At 47.7% G+C, this 16,386-nt stretch overlaps 2 protein-coding genes across 4 annotated transcripts in view; both read right to left on the bottom strand.

Moving 5' to 3' along the window:
- CARS1 (cysteinyl-tRNA synthetase 1) overlaps positions 1–397 on the bottom strand; it is a 44,251-nt gene extending 43,854 nt beyond the window's left edge. The window contains exon 1 of one of the 2 annotated variants that reach the window (XM_069066571.1): positions 236–397. In XM_069066571.1, coding sequence (XP_068922672.1) covers positions 236–263 — 28 coding nt within the window. In that variant the 5' untranslated portion in view covers positions 264–397. The remainder of the gene's footprint in view (positions 1–235) is intronic. The other variant, XM_069066572.1, reaches the window with a different exon arrangement.
- Positions 398–4,146: 3,749 nt separating this feature from the next.
- Positions 4,147–16,386, bottom strand: part of LOC138144964 (tumor necrosis factor receptor superfamily member 10A-like) — a 21,870-nt gene continuing 9,630 nt past the window's right edge. Inside the window, exons 6-9 of one of the 2 annotated variants that reach the window (XM_069066570.1) lie at positions 15,547–15,571; positions 14,354–14,446; positions 10,765–10,807; positions 4,147–6,157 (exon numbers count right to left, since the gene is read on the bottom strand). In XM_069066570.1, the coding sequence (XP_068922671.1) occupies positions 5,859–6,157; positions 10,765–10,807; positions 14,354–14,446; positions 15,547–15,571 (460 nt within the window). In that variant the 3' untranslated portion in view covers positions 4,147–5,858. Of the gene's footprint in view, positions 6,158–7,898; positions 9,367–10,764; positions 10,808–14,353; positions 14,447–15,546; positions 15,572–16,386 lie in introns of those variants that run through there. The other variant, XM_069066568.1, reaches the window with a different exon arrangement.

Here is a 16,386-nt window from a genome sequence, read left to right as displayed (position 1 = left end):
TCCCCCCCGGACGGACGGGAGCCTCGCTCCCCCGGGATCCCCCCGGACGGACCGGAGCCTCGCTCCCCCGGGATCCCCCCGGACGGACGGGAGCCTCGCTCCCCCGGGATCCCCGGGACCCCCCCGGACGGACGGGAGCCTCGCTCCCCGCTCCCCCCGGACGGACCGGAGCCTCGCTCCCCCGGGATCCCCCCGGATGGACCGGAGCCTCGCTCCCCGCCCCGGCCCCGCGCACCTGGCTCGTCCCCCGCGGCTCCCGCCATGGCCCGGGCTCTTCTCCAGCCCTCGCTCGCGGCTTCACGTCGGGATCCCCTCTGGACGCTCGGCCTCTGCGCCTCTCGAGCTGATGCAACCCCGGGCCCGGCTCCGGAAGTCCCGCCCTGCCAGAGCCGCTTCCGGGAAGGCTTGTGTTGCCCGGCAACCGCCCGACGCCCCCCGGGGGGGGGGGGGGGTTTGCTCCGGCGCGGGGCAGGCCGGGAAGTGTAGTCTTAGCCTGGAGGAAGCCCCGCCCCCCCCGGGCTCGGCTGGGGAAACCTTAGCGAAGCTGAGGCCCGCCGAAGCTCGCCTTGTGGGCACGAGCTGTCCCAGGGGCCTAACTGGTCCTTCACCCTTCAAAAATTTGGGGGAAAAAAAGAAAACCCTCCAAAGGAGAGTATTGAACAGTGTATCACTCAGCATCTATCGAGCACCTACTGTGTACTCACGGGAGAGAGCCGCGCCCGTCAGCGTGCACAAAGCCGGCATTCCGTCACCGCGGGGCGATCTCTCGGGGACCGGAGCGGGCTTTTCTGGGCAGAGACTCCCCAGGGCTGATTTTACAGAGGAGGAAACTGAGGCGAGCAGGGTGAAGTGACTTGTCCAGGGTCACACAGCTAGTACTCATATGAGACCAGATCCGGACTCGTGAAGATTACAAGCCCAGTCCACCCAGCTGCCCTAAGCAAGCTGTAAAGCAGAGATGGCAGATGGTCCGTGGGAGGAAGGCGCGGGGGCTGGGAGGGGGGCTGCCCGGGGGGGGGGGCTGCCCGGAGGGGCTCAGCCCTCGGAATGCCCAGAGGTGGGGGGTCGTGTCGGGGCGTGCGGGCTAAGAAGCCTGAGGAGGATGGAGAGGGCGGGTGGCGGAGGTCCAAGGCCAAACCGAAGACTTCAAAATTTGGCCAAATTTGTGGTTGACCAAGGAGTCCACGAGGAATCGCGGAAGTTATGGAGCTGTGGAGAATCCCTGGGGTGGCTGAATAGCGGCGGGGTGGAGAGAGAGCCCGGAGGCGGCGACCCCGCAGCAGCCCCAGGGGATGGCGGAGGTCTGGGGCTTGGGCACCTGCGGGTCTGGCCCGAAGAATTCTAATTACCGTCTCCCAGCCGAAGTCAAAAAGTGCGCCGACCTTGGCGCTCACGGGCAGACTCCTAGAGAGCCGAAGTCCCCGCGCAGCTTGTGTGGACAGTGCGGCCGGACGTGACACAGAGGGAGCTAGACTAAATTCTGAGCCCGGTCCGGAGGCAGGATGGGGCTGAAATACAGAACGAGTGTGGGGGGATTTAGAGGTGGTCTAGAGGAGGGACCTGGGGAGTGTCTTCAGGAGGTCAGCCTCCAGGAATGAGACTAAGGGGGGGCAATAGCTGAAGGCCACCAGGAGAAAACCGACCCCCGGAGGCCTAGGCTAGTTTAAGGGTCACAGGTTCCGGTGGAGATAGGATCGGGGTGGGCCGAAACTGAACGATGGAGGGCTAGGCCAGTATGTAAGAGATTTGGGCCTAGGATAATGAAAGGCTTATGGCCTCCTCAAGTGGGAAGATTCGTTCCCAGTTCCTGGGGTTTCCCAGAGCCTGCACCCTATCACTTAGATGGATGAGTGCCCAGGGCTGCTCAGTGTCCAGCACTTAAGCATGACCTGAGACGTGAATAAGAAGAAATGACCAGCAATTTCTACATTCAGTCATGGCCAACAGAAGTGGGGGAACTTGCATAGACAGGTGAAGCCATCTGTGATGATGTTCTGTTGTTTTAGAGGAACATTGATTGATGAGCTCCAGTCTATGGCAGGACTTCCCTGAAACTGATGTTGATTCTATTTATGATACTAATAAGATGTCTACCTTGCCATTTTATATTCTTTTAAAACAGACAGAGAAATTCAGTGTTTGTTAATAAAATTAAGCTACTTAGGAAATAAGGTGAATTTTAGGCATCTAAAAGTTTGATCCAGGCAGTCAGGACTTTTATCCACATATGGATATTAGAATAAAACCTTTAAAAGGAATTATAAACAATTGAAAGTGCTTATCAACTACTACTTCCATTCCCCCTACACACCTCATCTTGTGTAACTCCAGCCAATGAAATGTCTTGTAATGTTTTAGTATCCCCTAGCCTTGCTCTTAGAAATGATTCTTTATTGTAATAATCAATTAAATATGATCCACTACTTCCAATAGTATGCAAAAACCCCAATTTTAAAAGTTATAAGCCCTGGAGTTTATAATTTTACAAACTAACAAATGACTATGACTTCTCTGTACATCAACTCCTATAAGGGAAAATAGCTTCATAAACTATAGGATAGTGAACATGATTTGGAAAACCCAATGGTTGGAAGGATTCAGATGTTAGAAATCTTTAGGAATTAGTGTATCACCAAAACAGATAAAACTACCTTATGTGAATTTGATTGGGAAAAGAGCAGATGCTGATTGCTACCAAGTGATGACTTTATTTCTTCCACCTCTATCATCATTTCAGGAAGTAGATTCCCAAATAAATCATCTCTAGGCAAAATTGCCAAATAGATCAATTTTGTCCTGAGTGTCTACTATATGCAAGGCATTCCATATTCTGCTGAATATCATTCACCATTTCTTTGTTCTCTTAGACCTTTTGGGTCCCAAATATCCAGTAATCTCCAAATAACTGACTTTTCCCACTCCCAGAGAACTGCTTCATTGATGAATTCATTCCATCGTCTTAGGGACTCAATATATTAACCACAAACACATGTTTGTGTTTTAAAAGAGGATAGTGGATGTTGGAGATAGAAGGGAAAGATTTTTTGGATTGGGGATTTTAAATCATACCACATCTATAAGTCTGTTATCTCCACCATTTCTGGCCTCAGAGATCCCAGGAAATTGACATCTAGGATTCTTCCTCTTAATCAGGGACCTAAAGCAGTGATCCTTACTTTGCATCTTGAATTGAAATTAGCACTATAGGACATTTAGTTTGGGACTTTAAAGGTAGAGGTGAGGGTACTTCCTAGGAGATATGTTGATCTGTTTCCATCCCCCAAGGAAGATCGTTCTTTATCAAGGAACATGTATCATCATTTGGATTAATTACCATTATACACTGAGTATCATCTGATTCATGTGCATTAAGAAAATAAAAGTCACCAATTCATGGAAAAGTTCTAAAAGACATTTTAGATAGGTAGGGCAGAAAGGTGAAAATAATCCAGAGAAGGAAAAGAAACCCTGACAAGTCTTGCAAAAAATCCTTTGTAAATGGAGAGCTGGTTGTTCTTCTTTGGCAGGGTGGGGTAGAGAGATCAGTAACAGGGGGGATATTTGCAGGGATGAAATTCTCCACTCTGGATATTAGCTGATGTCTGTCCATGGGGAAAGCAAGAGTTATTTTAATTAATAGGAACTTGTCTGAAAGAACCAAATAATATCCTGGGAACCAAAGGCTTTTGATCAATAAGGTATCAGTGGTTGAATGAAGTATTTTCCAAGGCTGTTGTAATTGTATCATCCTTATTCCATCAGATGAAAGTCAACCATTATACATACTAAATAACTTATATAAACCAAAAGACATGAAGCCAGGTCCCAAGCCTAAGTCAAACTTAATGATTTAAAGGTACAAGGGCTCTGCCAGTCATCCAGTCAACCTATTGTGATAAAATGTCTCTCTGAAGCAAATGAATGAACTTCTCTTTATCTCACTAAAATCCTAATGCAGATTTACAAAGATGTCTCACACATTTACTGTACTAGCTTCAAAATAAATTTCTAAAAATGTGTCTGACTTGAATATATGAAAGAATTTATACAAGAGTGTTATTTAAAATGATTAAAAATAAATGTATATAATTTGTACCTATTGTAAAAAAAAAAAAAGAAGAAGAAATGACCAGGCCAGGTGGGTAGTTCAAGGAAGAACGATGAACTCCATTTATTGATTCTCAGGATGAGGTTTTTATAGAGCCTTGAGCCAAAGGAAGGGGACTCACATTTTCTTATCATTATCTTATAGTCTGTCATATCCTGGAGGGAGCACAGAATAGATAATTCGATAAGGATTTGTTATCTAAAAGACTAAAGTCTTAGGGTAAGACCCTAGATCTAGGCCTCAGGCACCTGCTAAGGGGAGTCACAGTCATAAACGGATAGAATACAATTGAAAGCAAACTTCAGTCCTCAAAAGACAAGGCGTTTGGAGCTGACCACCCAAAGACACCTGAGTGCTGAATCAAGTATTTTAGCTCTGAACAACTAAAATCTTGGGGTGTGGCCCATTGGTCTCAGAACTCAAACAACATCCTTTTAAGTGGAACCCATAACAAAGAACTCAGGAGCCAATTTGCCAAAAAGTCGCATCTCAAAGAGATTCTTGTTTTAAAGTCCACTCTTAGGACTTAAAATCTGAGTCCTGAACCAGGCTTCTTTGGCTCCCCACAGATGAGATCAGAAGCTGGATTGGGGGAATTAAGAGTGACGGGGTACCTGGGGTCTAAATCAATTTGTGGAACCAATTTGTAAAACCAGTCTGTGCAATTGTAACTGCAATTTGTATGGCAAAATTGTAATCTGTGAAATCCCTTTCCCAGCCTTGGGCTCTGCCCCTTCCCCCTATCCAAACTCGGCCTAGGCAAATCCTAGTGACTCCTTTGTTCTTACTTAATCTCTTCAGGTCTCCTCCTGTCCGGCCCAAATCTCATCTAAACCATCTATGGCACTGAAGTCACAAGTTCCTCTCAGTCAGCTCTAACCTTTATCTATGCACTGAGGTCCCTTCCCTCCATCCTGTCAGCCCTGACAATGGCAGCCCTACCCTTTAAAAGTAAAAGCCTGTACCCCTCTCACTCGCAGGTCCCCTAAAGGACTCTTGCCCGCTTCTCATAGAAGCGTAACAATAAACTTCTACAACTCTCACTCCAATTAAGCCTGAGACCTTGAATTCTTTCCAGATGCTATTGCAGGTTTTCTGGTCTTAGGTAAGATCAGAGTTCCTGCTGAACCTAGAGGGAGCCATCCCTCATCAAGAGAAGCTGAGGTCCCTATTATAGATGGCCTCCTCAAGGATTTTAGCCTCAAAGTTCGGAAGAGATATAGGACCAGAGTTAGGAGGGATGAAAGGATCCAATGAGTTGTGATAAGACAACTGATAAGCATTCCCTCAGTTTCCAATTCTTTGCCATGGCAAAAAGAGCTGCTATAAATACTGTTTTACAAATAGGTCTTTTTCCCTTTTGTATTTTTTCCAACATGTATCTAGGATCAAGTGTGGTCATGTCCAACATACCAGGTAAAAACTAATCGTTCACTTGGCTGCTCCAATCCAGAAAATGATCCAAGACTGTTCCAAAAGCCCTATGATGAAAAATGCTGAACCGATATGCTCTGAGTACAGACGGAAAAGTCTAATTTCTCACTTCCTCTACCCCTACCCCATAAAAAAGAAAGGTGGCTTGGCTTTACAATAGAGCACCAGCCTTGGAGTCAGGAGGATCTGAGTTCAAATGTAACCTCAGACATTTGACACACTTACTAGCTGTGTTACCTTGGGCAAGTCACTTAACCCCAACTGCCTTGTCTTCCCCTCTCAAAAAAAACAGCATTGCAAGGGAAAAAGGTTGACCTTAAGCTTCTTGTCGCTTACATAAAATACCTTCATTAATTAACTCATTCAGTATGTTTTGGACCCGAGTGCTGATAGTGGGCACTTTGTGGGCAGCGGCCAATAACTGAAAAGCAGATGCTGCCCTTCCCGTCTTGTTCCACCAGGTGAGCAACATCTGGAACTTCTGTTCTTCTGGGTTGTGTGGATGTTTTTGCACAGCTGTGGCGATCTCATTTTCTTCTAGGCCCAGGTTCCGCACAAATTCGTTCCAATTTTCATGAATATGATGCTGGAAAATGTAAAAGCTTCTGTTCCTTCCTGAAAGGAAAGGAACAGAGAAGAAGAAACATCAATGTTTATTCCTCATCAGAGTTCTACTAGAAACTCACCAGTCTCTTGGGGTAAGGGTGAGGGGCCATGGGTGCATCTTAAATAATGGACAATGTAGAAAAGAAAAACCAAAGTGATTTTTTTTTTTTTTTGCTTTTTGGAGGGTAATTGAGGTTAAGTGACTTGCCCAAAGTCACTGAGGCCTTCTGTACTTCAGCTTCTTCTAACTAAAATAAGGATAAACAGAGATAAACTCAGCTGCCTAGCAGGGATCAGGGGAAGGGCTGTTAGGGTGTAAGGAGAGCTTGGGAAAACTGAAGAGGCCAAAGCAAAGTCATTGAAGAATGACTGGGATCATTTGATAAATGAGGGATATTTATTGCTCCATTCAAGTCTCACTAGGACAACAAAAACGAAGCTACTACCTACATCGCCTTATTAACTTAGTGCAATGCCAGAAACAATGGGAGTATTTTAAAGAAAAAGAAAAATATTGACAAAATTCATCTGGAGAAAGAAAAGGTCTAGAACTACAAGGGAGATCATTTTTTAAATGTAGGAATGAGTAGCACCTGCAGCCCTCGAATTATACTACAAGCTGGTCACCACCAAAATGATTTCCTACTGGTTAAAAATGATAAATCATAAAAGTTGCTCAGCAGAATGGACTAGCAAAGGAAGAATCAGAAACATTCCAACCCAATAACCCAGTATTCGATAAGCTGGAGAATGTACACTGTTAGAAGAAGCCATTCCAACCCAAGAACCCAGTATTCGATAAGCTGGAGAACGTAAACTGTTAGAAGAAGCCATTCCAACCCAAGAACCCAGTATTCGATAAGCTGGAGAATGTACACTGTTAGAAGAAGCCATTCCAACCCAATAACCCAGTATTCGATAAGCTGGAGAACGTACACTGTTAGAAGAAGCCATTCCAACCCAATAACCCAGTATTCGATAAGCTGGAGAACATACACTGTTAGAAGAAGCCATTCCAACCCAATAACCCAGTATTTGATAAGCTGGAGAACGTACACTGTTAGAAGAAGCCATTCCAACCCAACAGCCTAGTATTCGATAAGCTGGAGAACGTACACTGTTAGAAGAAGCCATTCCAACCCAATAACCCAGTATTCGATAAGCTGGAGAACGTACACTGTTAGAAGAAGCAATTCCAACCCAAGAACCCAGTATTCGATAAGCTGGAGAATGTACACTGTTAGAAGAAGCCATTCCAACCCAAGAACCCAGTATTCGATAAGCTGGAGAACGTACACTGTTAGAAGAAGCCATTCCAACCCAAGAACCCAGTATTCGATAAGCTGGAGAACGTACACTGTTAGAAGAAGCCATTCCAGCCCAATAACCCAGTATTCGATAAGCTGGAGAACGTACACTGTTAGAAGAAGCCATTCCAACCCAACAGCCTAGTATTCGATAAGCTGGAGAATGTAGAGTTAGAAGAAGCCATTCCTATTGGACAATAAGCACTAGGAAGAACGGTAGAGAACCATCTAGGAGAGCTTATTAGGTTTAGCCAAACCGCTTAGACTACACCCAACTGTATGCTCAGAACGGATATATGACCTTAGTTGTGAAAAGGTCATGTCATAAAAAAATGAGAAAAGAATGAGCTCAGAAACCTTTTACAATTATGGCTGAAGGGTAAGAGAAATGATTATTTTGCTATTATATTAGTAACCAAATATTAAACTAAGATTCAGGGCTTTTTCTCCTTTATTTCCTCATGTAGGGACTGGTCCTTATAGGTCAGTCAGTCTGTTTCTGAAGAACATGGATGATTGATAAGTTGTCCCTGACCCCCGGGGAACACACTCCTTGATTTTGTGTGGGACTTCACCCAGCTAGGAGACCTTATTTCTGTTCAAAATCTAAGTTTTTACCCCAAGGGAATGAACCCCTGTCCTTGGAAACCTCATTAGAATTTAGGGCCACCCATCTCATGAAGGAGAAAACCAGCCAGAGTGGTCTGGACAGAGATGGAACCCTCTGTCCAGAGTGCTACAGGCAGCAGAGGCTCACGATGAAACCTCACTTCTCAGCAGGAGCTGAAGACTCCTAGCCTATTTTCTCATTAAATGCCCCTCAGACAGGGATGATTTCTCCTGTCAGGGGTATTTCCTTTCAAAAAAAAATGATTAAGGCATTCAATAATGTCTCTGTTAGGGGCCTTTGGTTACTGAGAGAAACTATTGACCACCAATTTATTTATTATTGACTAGCCTAATTAATAAATTGATCATTAATTGCCCAGAAACTCTGTCTTTGGTGTTTTTTTTTTTTTTATGTAACAGGGGAGAGATCTTATCCAAGCAAGAGATAAAGATGATTATAAATGATAAAATTTCTATTTAAACTGCATGAAATTGAAAATGTCATATGCACAAACTCAGTGCAGCTCGGAAAAGAAGGAAAACTATTAAAAGTAAAAAACCATCACATCAAACGTCTCTGATGAGGGCTGACATTGAAGGGATTCAGGAAATTACCACAAATATGTAAGACCAACAGCATTCCCCAATGGGAAAGTAAAGGGCATGAACAACATTTTAAAAGAACTATAAATGATCAACAACCAGTAAGAGAAATGCCCATCACAGAACTCGGAGGTTTTACTTCATGCATAGCAAGCTAGCTGAGATGAAAACAAGGCTAGAGGGTGTTGGGAAGATACACACAGTAATACTAAAATGGTTCAACCATTGTGGAAAGCATAATCCAAGTGCCTGGGAGGCATGGAGGACCAGGAGAGAACTTCGAGAGAAACCAAGTCTTCTGCAGGCAGAAAAGAAGGTATCCAGAGCCAAGCTAGGAATCCTGGGGATTGTAAGCCCAACAGCTCTGGTCTACCCTGGGAGAGACCAAGATGATCAAGCACACTGGACTGAGAAGAATTTCAACATGTGGGGACTTTTGAAGAAGGCTGTAGGAGGCAGCGGACAGGGCAGCCAGGAGAGGAGCAGTTGGTTTTTTTTTTTTAGGGCAGTTAGGGATAAGTGTTAAGTGTCTGAGAACGGATTGCAACTCAGGTCCTCCTGACTGCAGGTCCGGAGCTCTGCTCACAAGAGGAGCAGTTTCGAACGGCCCAGCTCGATGGCAGAGGATGAAGAAAATGTCTGCAGACATTCTGCTCCTTCTCCCCCTCCCTCTCAGATTTCTTCCCGCTGTACGGGGCTCTGAGGTGAAAGTGAAAAAAGATTATAACTGTGATTATTAGTGTTTGTTCACTCTGAAAATTGCAGAGAGAGTCGATGAATTGAAACCAATTTCCCACAACCTACAGGAAGTCATTTCTGGTATCCAGGGCCAGCTGTGGCTTGTAAGGTAAAGACATCTGCCTCTGGGTGAAGGCTGAAGCAGACAGATGCACCAATACTCAAGTATTCCATATCTCGTGGGATTGGTTTAGTCTGGAAAGACTCAATCCTGCCCCTTTACCCATTCGGAGGAATGGATGAGTACAAATGAGGGCTGGCAACTCTACGTTCCACTTGGACAACCAGCTTTACCTCTTAACAACATCTGCTAATAACAAAAGCAATGTGAGACTTTGCTTTAAAAAAGAAATTTTAAATGTCCATCCCCTTTGACCCAGAGATGTCGCTTCTAATCGGAGACCCCAAGGAGGTAAAATTGAGAAGGAGGCATGTAGTGAACACCTACTATGTGCTGACAACTTTATACACGTCTCATTTGATCCTCACAACAACCCTGGGAGGAAGATGCTGCTATTATCCCCATTTTTCAGTTGAGAAAACTGAGGCAGATAGAGTTTAAGTGACTTGCCCAGGGTCATACAACTAATAAGTGTCTGAGGTGAGATTTGACTTCAGGAACATGAGTCTTCCGGGCTCCAGGCCCAGTGCTCTGTGCACTATGGTGCCCCCTAGGTGATATAAACAGTGGCTATGAGGGTAGGAGAAGCAGAGGGATACTTTTAGAAAACAAGATTATGGGGGCAGCACAGTAAATAGAGCACCAGCACTGGGGTCAGGAAGACCTGAGTTCAAATTCAGCCCCAGACACTTAACACAAAAACTAGCCGTGTGACCTTGGGCAAGTCAGTTAACCTCAATCGCCCTACCTTCTATAAAAACAAAAACTATAAATAAAAAATTAAAAGTAAGGCTCAGGGTCTAAAGAAATAAATGCTTTGTTTGCCTTTGAAATCATCATCTCTACCACCCATTAGAGCTCAGAGAGACTGCCTTTAGGGGACACCTGTCTTTTAAACAGCCCCCAGCTTTGGTCAATTTGCCCATATTAGTACAAATAACAACTTATTACATATTAAGATTTTATGTCCAGACAGGAAAAAATTGTGCCCTGTAGATAACTAAATATCCTGAGCATTCCTTTCTAGAACTAAGCCTCCAAAATCCACGTGTCCAATTTCCATTTTCTCAAACTAGGTGGTAAGAAGGAAGCTGGTGTTTCCTGGCCAAGCTTAGGAGCCCCCCCTTGCAGCTGCCCCTCCTTCCTCACCACGTTGGGCTTCTGTATTCACACAGAAAACAAAGGCTAATTCTCCTTTTAGAACATTCTCCAACAGAACTGATTCAGTAGGTGCTCACCTGGCTCTGTATCATCCTTCAGAGCATAGACCTTGTCAAATTCCTGTGGGGGACAGAAAGATCTTGGGTTATTGGGAGAGAACTGCCCCCTGGGGCCCACTGAATCAGAGCTTCTGAGACCCTTCAAACAGGAAGGGAGGCTTTCCTCAGCTTCCCAACGTCTATCCCCAGTAAAAAGCCCAGACTGTTCAGCACAAGCACAAATGGAGCTAGCCAGACACCCCGGAGGTGCTGGAGGCTGTAGGGTCATGGATGCCTCCTGAGCAGCAGGGCGCCGACTCCCCCCCCAAAAGCCAAAGTCAGAAGGATGATGGGAGGCAGCACCTCCCTGCAGCAGAGAAATGGGCTTCAGTCCTGACTTGGTTATTGCTTATCCTGGTATGACCTTAAGCATTGCCCTGCCCTGCCCCTCTCTGAAGCTGTTTCTTTTCCCTGGAAAAAGAACCATAAAAAAGAGAAGCTGCTTAGAGCCAGCAGCTCTGGACTTGAGTCTGGAATCTGCCCCTCACACCCTCTGTGGTCTTACACAGGAGATGTCTGGCTTCAGTTTTCATCTCTGAAGTCCCCCTTCAGCTGTCAGTTCGACAGACCCATGGACAGGCCCTGAAAGGACCTGAGGCTAATCTCACCTCTGTCAGGAACTAGAGGAAGGTGGAACTAGGTGACCTGAGGCCAGTCTCTCCCCTTCTATGGGACATTCTCCTCAATTGTAAAATCCAAACAGCATCTGTGAAGCCTCTGCTAGATTCTGAGCACTATCCTGGGGGCTAGGGACAGAAACCCCAAATGAAACCATCACTGGCCTGTAGCAGTTTCTGTTCTACAGCAAGAAAGCAGGTGCAAAGAGAGAAAAACACAATCCATCCACAGTAAGTGAGGCAGGGAGAGCACTAGCCCAAGAGAGGCAATACTCAAACCGGCTTCCCAAAGTGCACAGGACAAGGCACATCCAGACTTCAGACACGCTCACATGGCAACTTCACGGAGCTAACCTCACAACAAATGCCACGTATTTAGAGTACTAGCTCAGCCCAGAGGGCAAAACTGCCTGAGCTCAGGAAGGCACCTCACAGCGCCATCCCCAGGGCGGCCAAGAACCAGGCCATTGGAATCATGGCCCGCGAGTTCTATATGCTGACCACCATTGGCCAGTGCATTAGCTGTGCCTTTGGGAGTAAATCAGGCGACAGGAGCCGGGCCATGACCTTGGGCAAATCCCTTCTTGGCCCTTGTCTGTAAAGCAGGCTGGTTGAGAATGCAGCTCAGCAAGAGCCTGCCACGTATGCCAATGGCATCATGGCAGCATTGTGGCCTGACAGCAGGACACGGCGATCCATGTGCACAGAGGCCACATGAGGGCAGAGGTCACTGTGGGGCTGAGGGAGTCGTTGGACTAAGGGCAGCCTCTGGAGCACAGGGAGCAAATGTGCTGAGCCCCCCATGACCTCCTCAACAGGTGAGTGGCCCAGTTTGACTCCCCATGTCCACAAGAATGTGAGTGACTTGCTTATGGCATGTAGTCTGAGTGGATAAACAGGTCAGACACCAGAGACCCACAGGGTGCTGGAGGCTGTAGGGTCACGAATACCTCCTGAGCAGCAGGGCTCCGACTCCCCCCCAAAAGAAGAGGATAGCCCTAGGGCCATCCTTCGGTGAGTCCTATGCACTCAGTGTGCCTGGGGCCATCCCGGGGTGAGTCCTGTGTGCTCAGTGTGCCTGGGGCCATCCTTCAGTGAGTCCTGTGAGCTCAGCGTGCCTGGGGCCATCCCAGGGTGAGTCCTGGGCGCTCAGTGTGCCTGGGGCCATCCTTCAGTGACTCCTGTGCGCTCAGTGTGCCTGGAGCCATCCTGGGGCCTATGCTATGTGCTCACTGTCCCTGGAGCCATCCCGGGGCTGCTGCTGTGTGCTCAGTGCATCAATCCTATGGTAGCACCCAGTCCATCCCTAGACTGAGTAAACAAGCTGGAAAGTGTGGGGAAGAGGAAATCTAACCCAAGCATGAAAACTGACAAGGAAAACAGCTGATAAAGGCACAAGAAGTCAGACAGACTCCTTGAGTGTCCCCAGGCTGGGCCAGAGCCTAGGGTCATTCAAAGGGGGCTTGTTATACAAAGTTAGAGCCAGACTCTAGGAAAGAAGACCCAATCTCCTCGGGAACCTTGGCCATCCTCTCCTCCTGGCAGGTGGCATCTTCTCTTAACCATTTATTTCTGGCACCGGCAGGGATACCCAAACCAAGTGTCAATGGAGAATGGCCAAATAGACTCTGAGGCATCCCAGACTGCTAAACTGGGAAGCCCACCGAATAATCCCTACACCAAACACTGGCTCCACTCTTTGACAACTGATCTGTCACAGGAGAGGGATGGAGAAGTGAGTTCTTGCCTGTCCAGATGTCTTCAATCTCCTCCCAGCCAAGCAAAACAGGCTGTCTACCCCAATCTTCCTGAATTTTAGTAAATGAGTGTCCCTCAGGAGCCACTCAGCAAGCTGAATCCCCGTGGCCCCAGCCTTGCTCTGAAGCCTCTCTCTTCCCAGTGCACTACAATGCCATGCCCATGGACATTTTAGCTGAACATGTGACAACCTTCACTGAATCCTCCTGTGAAAGGAACTCTGGACCCATCCCAATTGTGGCCACTCTAGGAACAGCCATTAGCTTATCACTGCCCCTCCTAAAATGGGGCATCCAAGACAATACTCAGACGGTCTGAGCAGAGAAAACTTACCTGGACCCTATGCCCTTCTCCATAAACCCAAAATTGCATTACCTTTCTTGGCTGTCTCAGCATACTGCTGATCTATTTTCAGTGTAGGGTCCACTTAAACTACCAGATCTTTTTCACGTGAATTGCTACATGACCACAGGACTCCCATCCTGCACTCTTCAGCTGACTTGGCTAACCCATGTGAAGACCTGAAAGGTGATCCCATGAAGTTCCATTTTGGCCATCATTCCAGCCCATGGGGATCCTTGTGGATCTTGTCTGTGTTAGCAATCTGTCCCAGCTCTGTATCATCTGCAGATGTGAGAATGATGCCAGCTAAGGTCGCTCTGACTCCTTGGCCAAGACTCTGGATGGTTCAGGGCCCAACAGAGATTCCCAAGACTTTCCTCCAAATTGACATAGCACTGTCAGCAGCCACTCCCTGGATCCAGGCATTCAGCCAATTCTGAAGGCAGGTCTACTCCACAAAGACAGTGTAAGATACTCTGTCTGATGCTTTACTGAGCCCCAGCAATGTTCTCTACAGGCTGGCATTTCCTTGGGGGCCCCAGAAATCCAATGGGGAGGTGAGCCAAACTAGGATGTCTGACCCTGCCCTGACTTGCCTGGAAGCTGCTGGCTTTCTAAATGCTCACAAACTCTTTATCCAAGCACTTGCCCCATGATGAGAGGGTCAGCTACCCCCTTCCCTACACACCAGTCTTGACAGCTGCTGAAGGTCACATTGGGCAGGTGTGATTGCATGGACAGACTGTGTCTGCATTCCTACTCCTGGCTCCATTTCTCCAGGGGTGGGGTGGGGTGGGGTGGGGTGGTGGGTCAGCACCAGGGGAAAGGTGGAGGGAGGGGACATCACTCACCACTTCCAGGCTCTGGCTCCTTGAATCCGGGACTGTCGAGACTGGGCCATTGGATTTTTTAATTAGGACAGTTTCTAAGCTCTCATCTGGGGACTGAAAGAACACCATAGCTATAATTACTGGAATGGCTGCTGCTGGGAAAGCTGTACAAGTCCTTTCAAAGCCAGTTTCGGAGAAAAGATACCAGGGTGGACAGGCAGCATGGGCAGGGACAGAACCCTTGCCCACAAATAAGTCTGGCCCAGACCAATGGAAGGAATGCACTGGAGAGGTCCAACAGCCACTCTGAGGGGCTTGGGCAGGAGGAATCGCTCCTGGGAAGGCAGGTGGAGAAAGACATCTGGGATGTGTGAGCTGACCATGGTGGGAAAGGAGGGTATCCCAGGCCCAGGCACTGAGGGGAGCAGAGGCATGAAGGCGAGGGAGGGTAAGCATCCGGCCTGGCTGCCCCGGGGCCTAGGAGAGGCTGAGCAGCCCTAAGCAGAGAGAGATGGGCCTGTGGGCAGCCGGGAATGCTAGAGAGAGAGGGTGGAGCCTTCTTTACACAGCACTGGGGAGCCCCAGGTTACTGTACAGTACAGTGACCCCAGCACAAATGGGCTTCAGGACAAGGAGCTAGCATTTTCTTTCTCTTTCAAAAGAAACACATTCATTCTCATGAGCTCATAATCACCACCTCCCCTAAAAATGAACCTGGCCCAGTGACTGGCAGGTACCCAGGCTGATTCCATGAGGCCATCCTGAAACCAGCCGCCCTGCTCTTTCCTCCTGACATCCCCAGCTAAGGACCCCCAGAGCCATCCTGGTTAAAGACAGAGGCAGAGAGTAAAGAGTTGGTAGAGGACAAATGCCCTCTGGTCTGACAGCTGGGCCCCAATCCAAATCAGGCCCCTTGCTATCCCCCACAAGAAAAGTCCTCTCCAGCCCCTTTGGGATTTGTCCTACCCCCAGGAGGGGGCAGGGAGGAACAGGAGCCCCTTAGCACAGACCTGGTGGGGCCCCAAACTGTGTGTGTGTGTGTGTGTGTGTGTGTGTGTGTGTGTGTGTTAAAGTAGGCTAGGAGAGGAGGCAGGAAGCCTGTACCAGGACATAGGGAAGGTGCCCAAGCCATCAGGGGCCTCTCTGCTAAGGCAACTTAGCTCCAGCTAGCTTTCCCTTGGACACAGCTGCACAGATTAGAGACCCTGACTTACCCTTCCAGTATCGGTTCCAAGCGAACTACAAAAAAAGGAGAGAAAAGTTAGTGCTGCTGAGACATTGGGATTCAAAGCAAAGTATGTCTGGGACAGTGGGGAGGATATTGTCCATGGACAGGCTGGGCCACCTTAAGGAAGCACCCAGGGAGACAGGGAGGGAAGCCCAGTGCCAGAAATCACCTCTCCTTGGTCAGAACTCATGGAGCTTAGCAAGCAGTCTGCCCTGGGATGAACCACCAGTGGGGTCCCTTTCCACCCAAGATTCCCTCCCACTCTTCTGACAACCAGAATTCCCTTTATGTCTCTGCACAGTGGTCATTCTGTTCGCAGCTCCAGTGAGCCTCCCAGCCATCACCCCAAGACCAGGTACCATGCTGAACTCTTAGCCAGTAGGAGGAGCCATGGAATATCCTTGGATGGATGCCCTTCCTGCCCCACCAGGACCCTCCAGAGACAAGCAGGAGCTCAAAGGAAAACCTTCCTCAGCTCCAGCTGCGACTCTCCTCCCTTCCCTCCACTTCTTTTTTTTTTTTGCTTTTTGGAGGGTAGTTGGGGTTAAGTGACTTGCCCAAGGTCACACAGCTAGGTTTTTGTGTGTGTGTGTGTGTGTGTGTGTGTGTGTGTTGAGTGTCTGAGGCTGGATTTGAACTCAGGTCCTCCTGACTCCAGGGCCAGTGCTCTATTCACTGTGCCACCTAGCTGCCCCACTTCCCTCCACTTCTTTTCTTTTTTTTTGCTTTTTGGAGGGTAGTTAGGGTTAAGTGACTTGCCCAAGGTCACACGGCTAGGTTTTGTGTGTGTGTGTGTGTGTGTGTGTGTGTGTGTGTGTGTGTGTGT

Source organism: Petaurus breviceps, unplaced genomic scaffold (genome assembly GCF_028583685.1).
Source record: "Petaurus breviceps papuanus isolate PSGF00001 unplaced genomic scaffold, PetGlider_PUasm1.0 90721, whole genome shotgun sequence".
Classification (NCBI taxonomy): Eukaryota; Metazoa; Chordata; class Mammalia; order Diprotodontia; family Petauridae; genus Petaurus; species Petaurus breviceps.
The sequence above is the reverse complement of the archived record's forward strand: the minus strand, read 5'-3'. Positions and strand labels throughout refer to the sequence as shown.